Genomic DNA, 17,900 nt, shown 5'->3' with positions numbered 1-17,900 from the left:
CCCTCACCTCCACATGGATAGAACTTGTATCTCTTATCTGCGGCTCTCCCATAGCAGCAGCCAGTTAGAAGAGACAGCATGGTAAAAAGGCTGTTTGCGGCTAGCCCCAGTAGGGCCTTCCTAAGAACATAAAAATAGCCTTACTGGGTCAGACCAATGGCCCCTCAAGCGCAGAAGCCTGTTCTCATAGTGACCAATCCAGGTCACTAGTGCCTGGCCAAAACCCAGAGTAGCAACATTCCATGCTACCGATCCAGGGCAAGCAGTGACTTCCCCCATATGTCTCTCTCAATAACAGACTATGGACTTTTCCTTCAGGAAATTGTCCAAACCTTTCTTAAAACCTGCTACGCTATCCACCTTTACCACAACCTCTGCTGGGTCGGAAGTGATGTGGCAGAGGAAAGGCCCTGCTGGGGCTGACTTCAAACAGCTTATTTACAGCGCTACCTCTGCTGACCAGCTGCTGCTTTGGGGGCTGGAGGGAAGGGGGGTGGTGGTTGGGTCAGGACCAGCTGCCGCTCCTGGCAGGGGCTAGAGGGAAGATGATTGGGGGGGGGGGTGTTTTTGCTAGCTGGTTGAGTACCAGTTAACTGGGATTCTACTGAAATAATATTGAAGAGGTACAGTGAGGGAAAAAATATCTCTACAGAAAATGAAGGCTATGTTAGAGTAAAAGTTCTACAAAACAGTAATGTCCCATGGTATTTCATAAATAGTTTATTCTTGTTCCATCATATAAACCTTGGACTTTTTAAGAAAAGGGTCACAGTGATCATAGCCAGGGCGGCTTCTGCTTCTTTTTTTCCTTTTCCATGCTATTGGAAAAAGCCCCATGGATAGACATGCCGGTTTAATCGTCCTTCTCCACAATCACTTCTCCATGAAGCACTTTCCTTCTCTGCCGCAGCATATGAAAGTAGAGTTGTGGAAACACTAGATTGAAAAAGAAACAAACATAGGACTATATTTATGCATCGGAGTTGCACGTGTATTTAACAGAGCAATGCTTCCCAATCCCTCTTCTGGAGGCCCACTTAAGCAGTTCGTTTCTTAAGATAATTCTGTGTATATTAGAAATCTGCTCTCGTGCATTGAATCTCATGCATATTCATTGCAGTAATCCTCAAAACAGGACAGGCTAGGTGGGCCTCTGAAAGATGGTTGAGAAGCACCGAAACAGAAAACACAATTGACAGGAGATCCACCTCAACTTAAGCATGTGCAACCAATGAAACATACTACACTTCTCCCTCCGTATTCGCGGTTTCGATTATTCACGGTTTTTAGCTTGCTGGCTCCTCCCCCCCCCCAATTACATCAGCTTGCATAGAGAAATTGCCGATTCCAAGCGTTTACAGAGAAAATTGCCGATTCCCAGCACTTTCTTCACCGTGTTTTGCCTCTCCTTCAGGGACGCCTACCATGTTATTCGCAGTTTCACCATATTCACGATGGTTTTTAATAGAAAACAGTGAATAACATATGAAAAAGTTATTCACAGGTCTGTTAATCCCCTATCACAGCGAATACGGAGGGAGAAGTGTATTTCCCTAATTCTATGAAAGCTTTTACTAAAGATCTTCATGAGAGGCTCCTGAGAAAATTAGAGTCAAGCTTTCATGTGCCGAGTTAGGCGCCAACTCAGCATGCAACCTTTGGCCCTAAAATGGAAGTTGTGTGTCTGAACAGGGTTAAATCGCAGTTATGCACGTAACCGCATTTCAGCACTAGTCTATAAAGTAGTGCTTTAGTGGGAAATTCTATACATGATGCCAAATGCTAGGCACTACATCTGCGCTGAAGTTTCAGTGCAGTAAAAGCATTCTAATGGGCACAAAGGCCCAGATTCTATTAAAGACACCTGAAGTCAGGCACCTAGATTAGTGCAACTAGCCGACCTCGGTGCCTAACAATGAGTTGCCGTACAATGAGAGGCTAGACTGAAACTGGGCCTCTTTTCCTTTGAAAAGAGGGGACATGGTCAAAACATTCAAGATATTGAAGGGAACTGACTTAGTAGAGACAGAGAGATTGTTCACCCTCTCCAAGGTAAAAAGAACCAGAGGGCGCTCGCTAAAGTTGGAAGGGAAAAGATTCCGTGCAAACGTAAGGAAATTTTTCTTCACCCAGAGAGTGGTAGAAAACTGGAACGCTCTTCCGGAGGCTGTTATAGGGGAAAACACCCTCCAGGGATTCAAGACAGTTAGACAAGTTCCTGCTGAACCAGAAATGTATGCAGGTAAGGCTAAACTCAATTAGGGCACTGATCTTTGACCTAAGGGCAGCCGCGTGAGTGGACTGCTGGGCATGATGGACCATTGGTCTGACCCAGCAGTGGCAAGTCTTATGTTCTTATGTAAAAAGACTAATTGGCACCAATAATGAACAGTTTGCACCTCATAATTGGCTTAAATTGCAATTAACTGTATGGTAAGCACCTACCACTTTTATAAGAACATAAGAATAGCCTTACTGGTTCAGACCAATGGTCTGTCTAGCCCAGTATTCCGTTTTCACAGAGGCCAATCCAAGTCACAAGTACCTGGCAAAACCCCAAATAGTAGCAATATTCCATGCCACCAATCCAGGGCAAGCAGTGGCTTATCCAAATCTTTTTTAAAACCAGCTATATTATCCGCTCTCACCATATCCTCTGGCAATGCATTCTAGAGCTTAACTATACTCCTGAGTGGAAAAATATTTCCTCCTATTGGTTTTAAAAGTATTTCCCGGTAACTTCGAGTGTCCCCTAGTCTTTGTAAATCTTGATACAGTTAAAAAAACAAAACAAAAACGATCCACTTGTACCCCTTCTACTCTACTCCACTCCACTCAATCATATCTCCCCTCAGCTGTCTCTTTTCCAAGCTGAAGAGCCTTTATCATCTTGGTCACTCTTCTTTGAACCTTTTTAGTGCCACTATATCTTTTTTGAGATAAGCAGACCGGAACTGAACAACATTCTTGGTATCTTGTCCACACATTGGGGGACGGTTTCAGCGTATTATCCACAATGACACTATTTTGCTCAGCATTGAAAGCAGGCTTACCGTTCTGTATGTCTCCGGCTCTTTCCTTGAACCCTTTTTAAACATCAGTGTAACGTTTGCCACCCTCCAATTTTCAGGTACTATAGCCAATTTTAATGACAGGTTACAGATCACTAACAACAAATTGGCAATTTCATGTTTGAGTTCTTTCAGTAGCCTGGGATGTATACCATCCGGGTCCAGGTGATTTATCACTCTTTAACTTGTCAATTTGGCTTAGTTCACAGATATTTCTTTCAATTCCTCTACTTCGTCACCCTTGAAAACCATTTCCTGTTCTGGAAGATTTCTTACATCTTCTTCTGTAAAGACCGAAGCAAAGAATTAATTCTGTCTCTTCTGCTCTCTCTTCTACTCACAGTCCTTGAAATAATCCAGCATCTTTCCCCCCAGCTACAATTCAACATCAACCCCTCATGCTAGTCTACCTTAAATATAGTCTTCTGTTACTCCACGACAGAGGCAGCATTGCACATTTGCTGCCTGCAGCCTAGTCTGAAAGTTTTCCCAGGCAGAAACAAGTGATACCAGAGGGAGAGCTTCATAGCAGGTCACTGCCAGGGACCATCTTTAAGGTAGACCAGCAGGGGGAAGGGGCAGACACCAAATTGTGGGTAGAGAGAGGGAAGTAACCTGTAGTCCTGTGAGTAGAAGTGGAGGGGCCACCAGTAGAATCTATGGCCAATGGGTTGATATAGGGTTGGGAGGTAGATTATCTGTCCTTTATAGAATGAAAGGTAGAGAGGATTTGATATGTTGCCTTTGTGCTACAGTCAAAACAGTTCAAATATTATACAGGTACTTATAATACCAGTTCCATAAGAACTGCAATAGGAAATAATTAAAATGCCTGTACTTTTGTGATTAATTGTGATTAAAAATATTAAGCAAAATATAGCTTTACTTACATGGGATATAAGAGGCCATGACGATGAGGAGAAAATAGTAGTAGTCAAAAGAGACATTATACTTGTTGGGAAGCCGCAGAGAATACATGCCTGATTTCTGTACATATGGCAGGGCAGCATATATAGTCAAAAGTTCACCAACCACTCCAACTGGATATAGAATAATAAATAAAGTGTACCTGAAATGACAAGATTTCTAAAATTATTTATAGCTGATAAACTCCAACCAAACCTAATATGTTGTGTATGAGTTAGTCTTTATGTTGCCTTCATGTGGCTACACAATGCAATTTTACGCACTGGAAAAAGCAATCCAGTTGGCCAATTCAGACTTTTCTGATGGTCAGCTGGGGTATATTTCAGTCCGCAATGTTAGCATACTACCAGATATTGGATTTGTTAACTTGTATATCTTGAACAGGGCTTGTTTTATCAGCTCGATTGTCTTCATGTAAAACTTTGTCAACATCTTTTGAAGTTGGCTCTAGAATTTTGTCCAAAATTAAATTCAGAATGAAAAAGCAAGACATGTAGAATAATGTGTAAGGGATCGTAACTTGATATAGTGTTACAATCAAAGCAGTTTACTTATTTTGTACCTGGGGCAATGGAGGGTTAAGAGACTTGCCCAGAATCACAAGGAGCTTCAATGGGAATCAAACTCAATTAGTTCCCCAGAGTCTCCAGCCACTACACTAACCACTAGGCTACTCCTATTTCATATATACTGTCATTTGTGAATGGAATAAGTAAGGGACTATAATGTGTCCGGGATGTGCATTATAAAAAGACATTGATGTCAGTTATTTCTTTAGCTGGCCCAAAATTGTGGAATGCATTGAATGGACCATTAAGATTATGTTCTAACTTTGTCATTCAAAAAACTATTGAAAACCCACTTATTTGTAAAATCCTTCTATGAATAAGGAATTTCTGCTTTAATGTACTTTTCCTAGGATCTTTTTATTACTGAATTTACTTTTTAGTGGAGTTTGTGTTTTAGTTAAATTTGTACTTTTTGTAGATCTCATTTTATGTATGTTCATTTGTAATCCGCCTAGTCGATAGGCAGAATAACATTAAAAAATAAATAAATAGTCTAGTAGTTTGAACATTCAATCAAAGTCAAGAGAAGCCTCGAGATGGAAACCAAAACCCTGTTATCGCCAACCGTTATTATGGAACAGTAATATTATTTTATCTACCTTCAGTCAAAACACCAGAAATATTCTGCTGGATCATCCAAAGGAAGGCTGCAGAGCTGAGGTCCCAAAGCATTTTTCCCCATATTGATGGTAATTTTATAAAAGACGTAACTAGATTGGCATTTTACATTTAGGTAGGCTCTTATAAAGCTGCCTATGTGTATATAAATAGGCAAAAGGCTTTAAACTTTATAAATACCCGATATAAGGTCAATACTTGAAACATCAAGTTCTGACACACGAAACCAGGCCAGGCGTCTCATGGCCATGGACATAGCTGCGGCCCAGGAGGTAAGTTCAGATGTGTTGTATGTAGAACGAACCAAATATTCCCTCAACTGAAAAAGATCAGAAATATGTTTTTGGAAAGCAGGAAGCTTGCGTTCTGGAATGTATTTCTGAAAAATTGAAACATTCTTAATCGGATATTTAAGGTAAAAGGAAAAATGGAAATTGTAGTTTCCAGAGTGGTTGGCCAACATGGCATTCTGATAAAGACGCTTGCCAAATTTGTCCATGGCTTTGCCCTTTCTGCAAGAGGGTACAGATGCGTCGACACTAGCCCCTGTAGATTTCTTTAAGGTGGGCTCCACTACTAGGGACTCATGTAGTAATTGAGGTTTGTCAAAACCAGGAATAGGAACCATTCGGTATAAAGATTCCAACTTCTGAGAAGCCACAGGAATAGAAAGTGGCATTTCCAGATTTTTGTAGAATGTTTCTCGCAAAATTTTATGAAAAGGAAGCTTTAATAGTTCCTTTGGGGGTTGGTCATAGTCTAAAGCAGGGGTGCCCAAATGGTCGATCACGATTGACCAGTAGATGGCAAAGGCAACACGAGTCAATCGCGTTGCCTTTGCGATCTTGTTCTTCCTGTCTCCTCAAGCCAGGCCAGGCGCATACAAGCGCCAGACCCACAAGCTTTCACTTCAGACATCAATTCTGACGTCAGAGAGGAAGTTCTGGGCCAGCCAATCGCCGCCTGGCTGGCCTGGAACTTCCTCTCTGACGTTAGACCGGACCGGCACCGGGAGAGTTGGTGTTGACAATGGCATAATTTGTGTCGGCACCAGCATTTGGAAATGCTTACGCATTTCTTCCCGTAGCAAATTGTCAATTTTTGCTTCAGGGAAAGCACCGGTATCACTGGCTGTTTTGCTGGTACCTTCGGTGCTGCTCTACATTTTGCCGATGAGGAGGCACTCACCGATGTTAGAGCAGTGCGCTTTCGGGACTTTTTTGAGGTTGGCAGGACTTGGCTCGCTGCTACTTTGACCCAAGTCCCAGATGGAGTAGGGAAAGGCTTCTTAGCTGGCTTACCTACAGAAGGTTGCGACCCATTTTTAGTTTTTATGTTCATTTTTTACATGCTTTGATTTTGATAATATTTTTGCAGTTTACAAGGTTTTCCTAGTATACTCTTTTTTTTTTTTGTCTAGGAAGCCAAAATTAGCTAACAGAAAGAACACCTTTTCTTCTAAAGGGAAGACTAAATAATATTCCTACATATTAACTTGTCTTCCTAAAATCTAAACTGTACAGTGTGATAGAATATATGATTACTAGTTTTTTAGCCCGCTATATTAACGGGTGCTAGAATAGATGTATAGACTTAGCATTTCTTTTTTTCTTTCTTTCTGTGTCTCCCCCCTGTCCAGAAGCACTCTTTCCCTGCTCTCCCTGTCCCGCAGTAGCTCTTCTCCCTTCCTTTTACCTCCCACCTGTCCAGAAGCACCCTTTCCCACAGGCTCGTTATTAAGCTGGCTCCTTTTTCAAATGTGGAAACCACTGCAAGCGTCGCAAATCACCACTACCGCTGGGGAAACCGGCGCACGCATCGTGAATTGCCACAGGCTTCTACTGCGCATGCAGGGACAAGGCACCACAGAGGCACAGCACCACGGCGATTGAAGTGCGCATGCATGCTAAGGGTTTTATTATAGCAGATATTCAGGCCAATATTCAGCTGGCAGCAGTGAGCCTGAACCATATCTGAACATTGGCACCGAATATCTGGTGCTAATTTAAGTGGAGCTGGCTGTTGGGAGCTTATTCAGCCAATATTCAGCTATGACCTGCAAAAGATAATTATGCAGGCCCCGGCTGAAATCAGCCAGGACCCGCATAACTTTATTTAATTAATCAGGCTTTCTAATCCCCCCCAGAACATCTCCCCTTCCTGAAACAGCTTCCCCCTCCTGATCTACCTTGCCGTGATCCCCCCTTCCCCTGGAAAGGAAGGAAACCCACTCCCTGCAGGCCTATGAGGGATTCTTGATGATCCAATGAGGACAGGAGTGAAGTTCACTTTCTCCTGCCCTTGGCAGCTGAACAGCAAAATATCAGCTATGATCTCTTGTGGCAGCCTCATGGTACTAACTAAAGTACCACAAGGCTGCCACTAGAGGTCATGGCAGCCGCTAAGGGCAGGATCAAGTGGACTTTGCTTCTGCCCCCACTGGTAGGACTGAGGTAGGGGGCCCCATCAGGATTAAGGGGAAGGAGGGATCAGGAGGGCAGCTCTTTCAGGTGGGTGGGAGGAAAATTGAAAAGGGAGATGTTCTGGGGTAGATCGGAAAGGCTGCTTTCTTTAAAACATTATGCAATATTCAGCCAGCATCTGCATTGTTAACTGGATAAATTTAAGACAGCTTTGAAGCTGACTTAAAATTCATCCAGTTAACTATGCAGATGCTGGCTATGAATACTGCCGGCACCTGCATAGCTGCGGGCTTCTCCTCACTTTAGCTTCTAACCTGCCCATTTTAAATGTGGCTGGTTAGATCTTGTTATTCAGTAGCACTGCTCAGTTCAATGCTGCCCCAAGTGATTTAAGCAGGCACTTTGAATATCAAATTGACTCTAATAACATCACGGCAATAGAACAGAATAAGAGGTGTTTATGGAAACAAAGATCAGTGAATGCTAAATAAAGCCATCATGGCCAGTACTAAAAAAAAAAAAAATAATCAAAAATCTCAGTTTAGCATGGACTGACCATAAGAAGCTTTGAATAGCATATCATATTCTTGGATAATAAAATACCTTGAAAAGTACAAACTAAACCCTGGGATTGGCCAACTATAGCAAATTTACATCGACAGTGTGGCAACAATATGAAGCATGGATAATTTGTTGATTTCTATCACCAAGATCCAGTGAGAAATATTTCAGAGAGGTTCCCTATCATCACTTTTGTTTCGTATGACACTTAATCCATTGAGTATTCTTATTAACTCATTGGGATACAAATATAGTCTTAATCCTAAAAATGGTAACAAATCAGAGGTAATGTCATACAGTTTATAGAAGACGTCAAGTCTATAGTTCTAGCAATCATCAATTAGTGGTAGTAAAAAGCTTCTCAGATGACATCAAAAATAACTTTTGGCCTGGATAAATGTGCTAAGGTAACCTTTCTTAGAGGAAAATTGAGCAAAACAGAAAAAAATTTCTGTTTGATGACCGACATGAAGAACAGGATGTAGGAGAAGAGAAGAAGCCAAAATCAAAAATTGCTAAGAGAATTGTAGGCTGGCCTCAAAGATCTTGGAAAACCTGGATATGCAAATAAGAAAACGTCTCCATTTTCATGAAGACATTTATAAGAATCAATGTATACTGAAACTATATATTCTTTGAACTAGAGAATGACACGGGGATAAATTTTTCCCCATCCCTGTGGGAACTCATTTTCCCATCCCCGCAAGTTCTTTTCCTGTCCCTTTCCCATTCCTGCAAGCGCCATCCTCATCTGCACAAGCTTCAAACACTTAAAACTCATAAGTTTCCAAGGCTTGTGCAGTTAAGGCAGAGCTTACAGGAATGTGGCATGGACAATGACGAATGACAAAACTCGGGATGGGACGGGGAAATTGAGTTCTTGTGGGAACGGGAAAAAAATTGTCCCCATGTCGTTCTCTACTTTGAACCAAAGGAGGAATGATCCTCATAAAGTGGCACCTATCTTTAGGCAAAAGGAACAGGAATAAAACCTTTGCAGAAACAACCATGTAGGAATAGCAAAGGTGGTCCAAGGAGGAGGGACGGCCATGGTTGCAACCACACAATTTTTACTTATTGGAGCTAGACCAGCCTTTGTCAAGGTTCTAAAAATATAAAATGATAAACAACTAGAAAAACAATATACTAACTCAAATATTAAAAGGTGAAAATAACGATAATAATACCCGTGCACAGGATTACCTTCTAGTTCTTCAATAATGGCGCCATTTATAGAATTGCGCCTTTAAGAATGGTAGGCACTGGAAATGTTAGACCAAGGTTTTCAAGACCTACATTTCAGGTGCCTACCTTTGAAGTGAGTCGGCCTATGGAAGCGCTTTACGGTTCCTAATGCCACTTCTGCTGTTAGCCACACCTACAGTGGTGATAAGCATTGTAAAGCGCCTCCATAGGCATGATTCTGGCGTTTTTTATAGGCACGGGTAGGTGCTTTGAAATTTGTTACAAAAATTCTTTTAAACAATGTTTTGCACTTAGACACTGGTAGGGTGCCTAAATGAAGGCACTGTTATAGAATATGGGCCTTTCTGCTTTTTATTTGAGTTGGTTCAGTATACTTTGACCCTCCATGTTTTTCTCGACCTCTCTGACTAGTCAAGCAGGATACACTCAGGGCTTGGGTCCTACCTCTCATCACTCAGATCTCCAGCATATATTTTCACTACTCCTTTATTCCAAGCCATCTACCTACTTTTCTTGGAGATGAGATTCCCTATCCCTCCTTATTGAGGTATCCTGTACCTCAGCTTTCAGCTGTGAATCGGACATACAACCCCCTATTCTTTCCACATTTCTCTCACCTTAACTTCTGAGTTAGAGGACCAAGGTTCTGATAGACCCCAGTATTGGAAACCCACCACATTTCCCACTACATCTTTACTTTGGACACTCTACTGTGGGAAAGAAGGAAGACCCTTGGCACATCCTTCCAACATCCTGCTACTATTGGGGCTCTTCCAAATTAGAGTACTCTTCATTCATTTGACCAGCACTAATCTGGAGAACGAATTCTCAATGCTGCTCCTTTTACAGCATCAAAGGCACATTGTGGTGACTTGTTACACAAGGGCCGTGATTTTATAAGCGCTGCCTAACAGCTAGGCGCCATTTGGCATGGTTGTCAATCAACGGCTAGGTGTCTTTTATAGAATCACACCCAGCGGCATCTAACTCGACTTAGGCATCAGTATAATAGGGTAGGAAAACCCTGGCCTAACACAGATGCCCAAGTAATTTGATGCCCATTCTCCATCCTTAACCATGCCCACTTTTCAGATAGGTGCCTTGCCAGATTCTCTGCAGGACTTAAACTAATCATTTTTTATTTATTTTAATTAGATTTTAATGGTGTTTTCAATTACAATGCCAAATAAATAATTTTTGATTTTTGCGTGGCACTCGGCTAATCTGGGTGCCATTTATAGAACCAGGACCAAGATGTCTGCAGCCCTCAAGGAAAGGAAGAACAACCACACTCCATAAAGGACCAAGCAACAAAAAGGAATGGAGTTGGTCAAGGAGAGCTTTAAATCACAAATCAGTCTTTATTAAAATGACTCGATACAGTCATGTTTCCACCATCACCTCCATTAGGGGGTCCTGAAAGGGAAAGGGGATGGGATTTGTATACCACCTTTTTGTGGTTACACATTCAAAGTGGTTTACATATGGAGAATTTCCCAGATTAACAAGGAGCAGCGATACTGTGTAAGCAGGATTAATATGAATAAAAGATTGAAGTGCAGACAATTTCAAATACCAGCTGATTGTTGGATTAGAGCTGGTCTAAACTACAGTTTTTCCTTAAGAAAGTAGCATACTACTGGGTGCTGTCTTAGAACCTAAACAATGGGATGATTTTCTAAGGGCTGCTGAGCAGGGATGGTGTGTATCTTATCAAAGAAGGCCACTGTTGAGAACAGGATACTTGGCTTGATGGACCTTCAGTCTGTCCCAGTACGGCAATTCTTATGTTCTTAAGTATCTTCTGCAGCAGACTGGCTAACCTATTGAAGGGAGCTTTAAACTAGAATTGTTGGGACAGGGTGATCAAAGCCCCTAGGTAAGTGAATCACTAAATAGCTCTACACAAATAGGAAAAGAGGGCAACGTCTGGAAAGCAGTATATACTAATACTTGAAGTATGGGAAGTTCTGGTGGCTCCGCTGACTGATCTTTTCACTGAGTCTCTAGAGTCGGTAGTGGTACCGGAGGACTGGAAAAGGGTGGATATGGTCCCTCTCCACAAAAGAGTAAGTAAGGAAGAATTAGGGACAGGCTGGTAAGTCTGACTTCTGTGGTAAGCAAATTAATGGAAACACTTTTAAAATAGAGAATGGTCAAGTTTCTGGAATCCTGTGGATTACAGGACCAGAGGCAACATGGATTCAGTTGAGGTAGGTCTTGTCAGACAAATCTGATCAATTTCTTTGACTGGGTGACCAGAGAATTAGATAGAGGAAGAGTGCTAGATGAGGTGTATTTAGATTCTAGCAAATCCTTTGACAGTGTTCTACAAAGACGTCTAATAAATAAACTGAGTTCCCTTGGGATGGGTCCCACAGTAATGGGCTGTGTCAAGAACTGGTTGAGTGGAAGGCGACAGAAGGTAGTGATCAATGGAGATCAATCTGAGGAAAGGGATGTTACCAGTGGTGTGCCACAAGGTTCTGTTCTTGGGCCTATTCATTTTAATATTTTTATAAATGATATTGCTACATTCTTGCCCGAAATGCAATCAGGCTCACGCATCTTTGAGTCACATGTTTTGGGCCTGCCCCGCAATCCAACAGTTTTGGAGACATCTTGGCCTATATACCACATCGCTTTGGGGAAGGCGATGGCTTCCGCAACCGAGGGCGTTATTTGGATTTTATAATATAGCCTCCCCCAAACCCAGGGGAATGTCAGCATTTATCTCCAGAGCCCTTTTGATGGGAAAAAAAGCCATCCTCACCAACTGGCTCTCCCATGATCCCCCGTCATATGAACAATGGAGATCCCTAATGATAGTGCACGCAACACTGGAGAGACGCATGGTGGGAGACTTGACTCTTGGCCCGGGTCACAAATTTTGTCAAGTGTGGGAGCACTTCTGGCAGGACCTCACACCGCGTGCTCGCAGTAGACTTTTGAATCTTTAAGATTTTATTCCCACTCTCAGCTGTTGGACTGGCCATGGATTCTTGGGGAGGGGAGGGGATGGGGGGATGGGAGGGGAACTGATTATATTGTTGAAAATGTTATTTCCTGAATGGTACTACTGTTTGTATTTGCTTCTTACTGCTGGAATAATAAAAATCATTTAAACATAAATGATATTGCTGCAGGACTGTCGGGTAAGATTTGCCTCTTTGTGGATGATACCAAAATCTGCAATTGAGTAGACATCCAGAATGGTGTGAATAACATGAAGAAAGCCCTAGTGAAGAAGAATGGTCTGAAATTTGGCAGCTCAAATTTAATGCTAAGAAATGCAAGGTCATGCATTTGGGCTGCAAAAACCTAAGGGAATGGTACAGTTTAGGGGGTGAAGAACTTAAGTGCATGACAGAAGAGTAGGACTTGACTGTGATTGTATGTGATGATCTTAAGGTGGCCAAACAGATTGAAAAGGTGACAGCGGAAGCTAGAAGGATGCTAGGGGCCAGAATAGGGAGAGGTATGGCCAGTAGGAAAAAGGAGGTATTGATGCCCTTGTATAAGACTCTGGTTAGATCTCATTTAGAATATTGTGTACAATTCTGGAGGCTGCACCTTCAAAAAGATATAAAAAGGATGGAGTTGGTTCAGAGGAAGGCTAATAAAATGGTGCATGGTCTTTGTCATAAGGCGTATGGGGGACAGACTTAAAGATCTGAAGCTGTATACTTTAGAAGAAACTCAACTGTGTTGGGTCATTTTAATAAAGATTTATCTGTGATTTAAGTCTTGTGCAATACTTCCTTCCATTCCTTGGCCATATCCACTCCGTTGTGTTGCTTGAGCCCTCAAGGATCAGAGTTAGCTTTGCCTTCTCTAAAAGAGAGAGAATAGAGATGCTAGCACACTAATAAACCAGCAATTTTCTGCTTCAATTTTTTCAAAATTAATCAAAAACAGAAAAAAAAACACCTTGCAAACAATGAATGAATTAGTTTGGGGTTTTTTTTTTTTAAGTAATTACAATTACACACCTCTATGCACTGAAAAATTAATTTAGCTGAGAAGTAGCTAAAACTGATACATCTCTACTACAAAGTGTTGGATCAGCATGGAAGAAAGGAATATGCACAGCAGAATGAAAAACTAAGCTAAAAAGCATAATTACCTGGCCCACTTAATGAAATATGGCAAGTGGTTGAGCAGATTGAAAGTATAGTAGGAATATCGAGTGATTTCGGTCATAGTCCAGATGACCAGGAAAAGAATAACGCTCTCCTCATTCTGGATCTGCAGAAAGAATCAATGTGTCCTTCAGCCGCAGATTGTAACACCTGAATCACGCTGTGCTGGAAAACCTTTACATTAGCAAAAAGCCTACCATGTATACTCGAATGTAAACTGAAATTTTGGGGCCAAAACTATGGCCCAAAAATGGCTGGGACAGAGTATTAATGGGAGTTGAGGAAGTCATCATCATTGTTAAGGTCTCAGTTTATATTAGAGTCCTCTGGTCTGTGCCTCCATACCCGGATACATTGCAGGCCTCCCACGGGCCTGCCTTAAGCCCTAGTAGTCCAGTGATGAGCCAGGACAAGAGTGATCCTTCCTGCCTTCTGTCCTGGCTGACTGTAAACTAGAGAATGAAACAGCAACAGAATTTGTCCTCGTCCCCGTGGTTAACAGCGAGAAACTATCCCCGTGTCATTCTTTAAGGAACGAGGGAAGAATCAGAGTATGAATGGGCACAGCCACTGACCCTCAAGCCTTGCATTGAAGAATGCTAGTGTAGAAGGACTGAAGTTGAGATAGACACTAAATAATGACATGGGATGGTTTCCTGCGGGGACAGGGACAGATTCTGTCTCCTTGTCATTCTCTTCCACCCTGCCTCCCTGCTCCCTCTAGACCTTAACTTTAAAGCCCTAATGGTCCAGTGGTAAAGCTGGGCAGGAGCAATCTTCCTATGCTCCTGCCCCGTGATCAAAAATGGCTGACACGAATTCCCGCGGCAGTCTCGTGAGACTGTGGGAACTCAAGGCAAACATTTTTGATCATAGCTTTTCACAGGGCAGGAGCAAATCGCTCCTGCCCCACTTCACTGCTAGACCATCAGGGCTTTAAAGGTAAGAGGGATCAAGGAGGTTGGATGGAGGCAGAGTTGTTTAGAATCGGCCAGGAAAGGACACAGGAAGGATCGCTCCTGTCCTGGCTCACCGCTGGACCACTGGGAAAGGAGGGTTGGATGCAAGGCACTTGAATATAAACCCCCTGGTTTATATCTGAGGCAGCCTTTTTTCTCTCATTTTTGGGGGAGAGAAAAAAAAAAAAGTTACCTCGGTTTATATTTGAGTATGAACAGTATTTTAAATGTGAATGGTTTTGAGATGGGTACATTTGAGTTGCAAGGCACACATTACCCCTGTTTTCACCCCAACTACCCCAAGTATTCCTTTTTCGTTTCAGTACACAAAAAGGTTTTGTTTCTTTAAATTTTACTGTAGTCTGTAAGGGCCAATTAATTTGCACATCAGATGTAAAGCAGTGAGCGTGCCTGCTGCTAGCCTCATCATCAGCATGAAACTACGAGAACTAAATATTTATGTGGGTAAATGAGCTATTTGAAAATTGCCCAGTTTCCTTACAGTTAGAAGTCCATGCTAACGTTCTTTCAGTTAGGACCTATTGTTTTGACTGTCTGCTCTTTGCCACTTAGTATGCCCGATAGTAAAAACCAGTCCTGCTTGTGGAGAAATTTAGTCAGTGGGGGGGGAGGAGCATAGAGTGAATCCCTGTGCAATTAACATCAAATCCACCAGCTATTGCTTCTCTGCTCAACTCAGATTGCCTTTCAGCTTTTTCTTCTCCTTATAAACGGCAAGATATTGCTATTGTTTGGGACTGTTCCTCACTCCTTTCCACGCTCCAAAGGCGTTGCAGCTTTTCTCAAGTGGTCTATCCTGATTGCTTTGAAATGTATCTTGCTGAAGTGGCTTGATGCTGCAGCTCCGGACTATTCCCTTTGGAGGAGCCGCATGATTGCTCTCTTGATGTGGGAGCGACGGGATGCGACTGATTTGTCCTCTCGCCAGGGCCGCCTTTTCCAAACTACTTGGGAACCCTTTTGGACTACTTTGACCCCTCTGGCTCGTAGCCGGATACTTAATTGATGCTTTTTGTAATGCATATTTCTTTTGTTTACATTTGGGTATAGCTCGCTCTTTGTTTCTTTTTGGTAATTGGTTCTTGGAAGGAGGACCCAGGGGTGGGATTGGGAGGGGGAGGGGGGTGTATTGGGTTGGGTGGGGGGGGGAGAGGTTCTTTGGGGGACTATTTCAAACTCTTTTGAGCTGGTTTTTGATCTTGTTGTATCACTCTGTTGTTTTCTTGATTGCTCAATAAAATATATTTAACTATAAACGGCAAGATAAAACTGGAAAAAAAAAATGACTCCAAAATATTCTAACCTACCAAGTATATATTTCACTAAGTGTAGGTCCATACTTGTATTTGAATATTCAGTGAATTTTTCTTTCTGCCCCTGATTAACTGCTTTTTAAAGCAAACAAAATTATTTCTTAAAAGTCTTAGGGCTCCTTTTATCAAGCCGCACTAGCGGTTTAACGCGCGTATTAGCGCACGTTAAACCGCCGGCCGCGCTAGCCGCTAACGCCTGCCTTGAGCAGGCGGTAGTTTTTTGGCCAGCGCATGATTAAAAGTCACACACGCTAACCCTGCTAGCGCGGTTTGATAAAAGGATACACTGTAATGTAAGGAGATTTGTTGATCCCTCTTTAACACTAATGTGCCTTTAACATCTGAGGGTGCTGAAGGGGAGAGTAGAAACATGATGGCAGATAAAGGCCAAAGGGCCCATCTAGTCGGCCCATCCACAGTGATCATTATCTCTTTCTCTCTCTGAGAGATCCCACTTGCCTATCCCAGGCCCTCCTGAATTCAGACACAGTCTCTGTTTCCAGCACCTCGTCTGGGAGACTGCTCCATACATCTACCACCCTTTCTGTAAAAAAGTATTTCCTCAGATTACTCTGGAGCCTATCACCTCTTAACTTCCTCCTATGCCCTCTCATTGCAGTTTCCTTTCAAATTAAAGAGACTCGACTCATGCGCATTTACATTACATAGGTATTTAAACATCTATCATATCTCCCTCTCCCGCCTTTCCTCCAAAGTATACAGATTGAGATCTTTAAGTCTGTCCCCATAAGCCTTATCACGAAGACCACACACAATTTTAGTAGCCTTTCTCTGGCCCGACTCCATCCTTTTTATATCTTTTTGAAGGTGGGGCCTTCAGAATTGTACACAATATTCTAAATGAGGTCTCATCAGAGTCTTATTCAGGGGCATCAATACCTCCTTTTCCTTCTGGCCATACCCCTCCCTATGCAATCTAGCGTCCTTCTAGCTTTCACCATCACCTTTTCAACCTGATTTATGAGTATATCGTAGGTGATCCCCCCCCCCCCCCCCATTGAAGAGACCTCTGTGGTACAGTCCCCTGATTGATAAGTAAGGGTACACATGGAATTAGTCACACAAAGTAGGTGAGAAGGATGGAAATGGAGCAAGGAGGAGTTGCTGGGCATCCTGCTCTGAGTTCCAAGCACTTGCTTTTCATTCCGAGTTTGAAGTGAGAAGGGAAAAAGACATAGTCTAGAATGAGAGAGAAACGCTGGACATGGACTCTGAATAATTTTGTAACCACAGTCATGATATCTTAATGCAGTATGCAGAATGAATGATTGCAAAACTAGATGATCATCTGGGATGGGGTAGCAGGTGAAGGGGGAGGCATGTACGAGATGAACTCTTCATTCAGTGATGCAAGCAGCCAGCCTTCTATAATTTGAAAAGCTGTATCATTAGAAGAAAACCATCAAGCCATGGAATAAATCTTCCATACAGTAAATTGGAGTTTACGTCTACTGATTGTGCAATGGTGGTAGCAAGGCAATCTGGTGCCCCCAGCTTGTCCTGGTGTTGATGGCCCTGGCTGTAGGTGCTTTCACTTCTTTCATGCATGTTTGCATCATTTTATACTAATCTTAGTGTGGCTGTTACTTAGAAACTCGCTCTACAGAAAATCTAGTACAACTGTCCTCTTTGGCAAGCTGTAGTTATTCTTACTGAAAACATTTTTAAATGGAGTCGAGCATATTCAGTATATGAAAATAATATGAACCTGAAATTATAGAGTTAATTACATAAGAATTGGCATTTTTCATCTTTACAAATATAAAATTCAAAGTATAAATATTGCAGGAATATCAATGAGATAAAAATGATCAGTTTTGCGCTGGCCTTTTAGTGCTATGGCAGCACTGTACAATTCTCATATCAAGTATTTTTTAAATCTCAGGCTAGCTGAGTATTAATGGGAGTTGAAGAAGTCATCATCTTTGATAAGGGCAAAGCCTGGGGGCAGGCCTTTAAGAGCCTATGAAATGGGTTTCAACACTCATCGATCTCTCCCTGTTTCTCACTCCTTAAACCCTGCCCCTACTTCTCCTCCTGAGTCATAATTTGCTATGTGTCACGTTATG

General features: G+C 42.2%; 1 protein-coding gene across 2 annotated transcripts in view; it reads right to left on the bottom strand.

Annotated features, from left to right (window-relative positions):
- Window positions 1–704: 704 nt before the first annotated feature.
- The window catches only part of HACD1 (3-hydroxyacyl-CoA dehydratase 1), a 28,043-nt gene continuing 10,847 nt past the window's right edge, over window positions 705–17,900 (bottom strand). For both annotated transcript variants that reach the window (XM_033931860.1, XM_033931861.1), the window contains exons 5-7: window positions 13,502–13,623; window positions 3,962–4,140; window positions 705–936 (exon numbers count right to left, since the gene is read on the bottom strand). In XM_033931860.1, coding sequence (XP_033787751.1) covers window positions 854–936; window positions 3,962–4,140; window positions 13,502–13,623 — 384 coding nt within the window. In that variant the 3' untranslated portion in view covers window positions 705–853. The remainder of the gene's footprint in view (window positions 937–3,961; window positions 4,141–13,501; window positions 13,624–17,900) is intronic.

Source organism: Geotrypetes seraphini, chromosome 2 (genome assembly GCF_902459505.1).
Source record: "Geotrypetes seraphini chromosome 2, aGeoSer1.1, whole genome shotgun sequence".
Taxonomy (NCBI): Eukaryota; Metazoa; Chordata; class Amphibia; order Gymnophiona; family Dermophiidae; genus Geotrypetes; species Geotrypetes seraphini.
The sequence above is the reverse complement of the archived record's forward strand: the minus strand, read 5'-3'. Positions and strand labels throughout refer to the sequence as shown.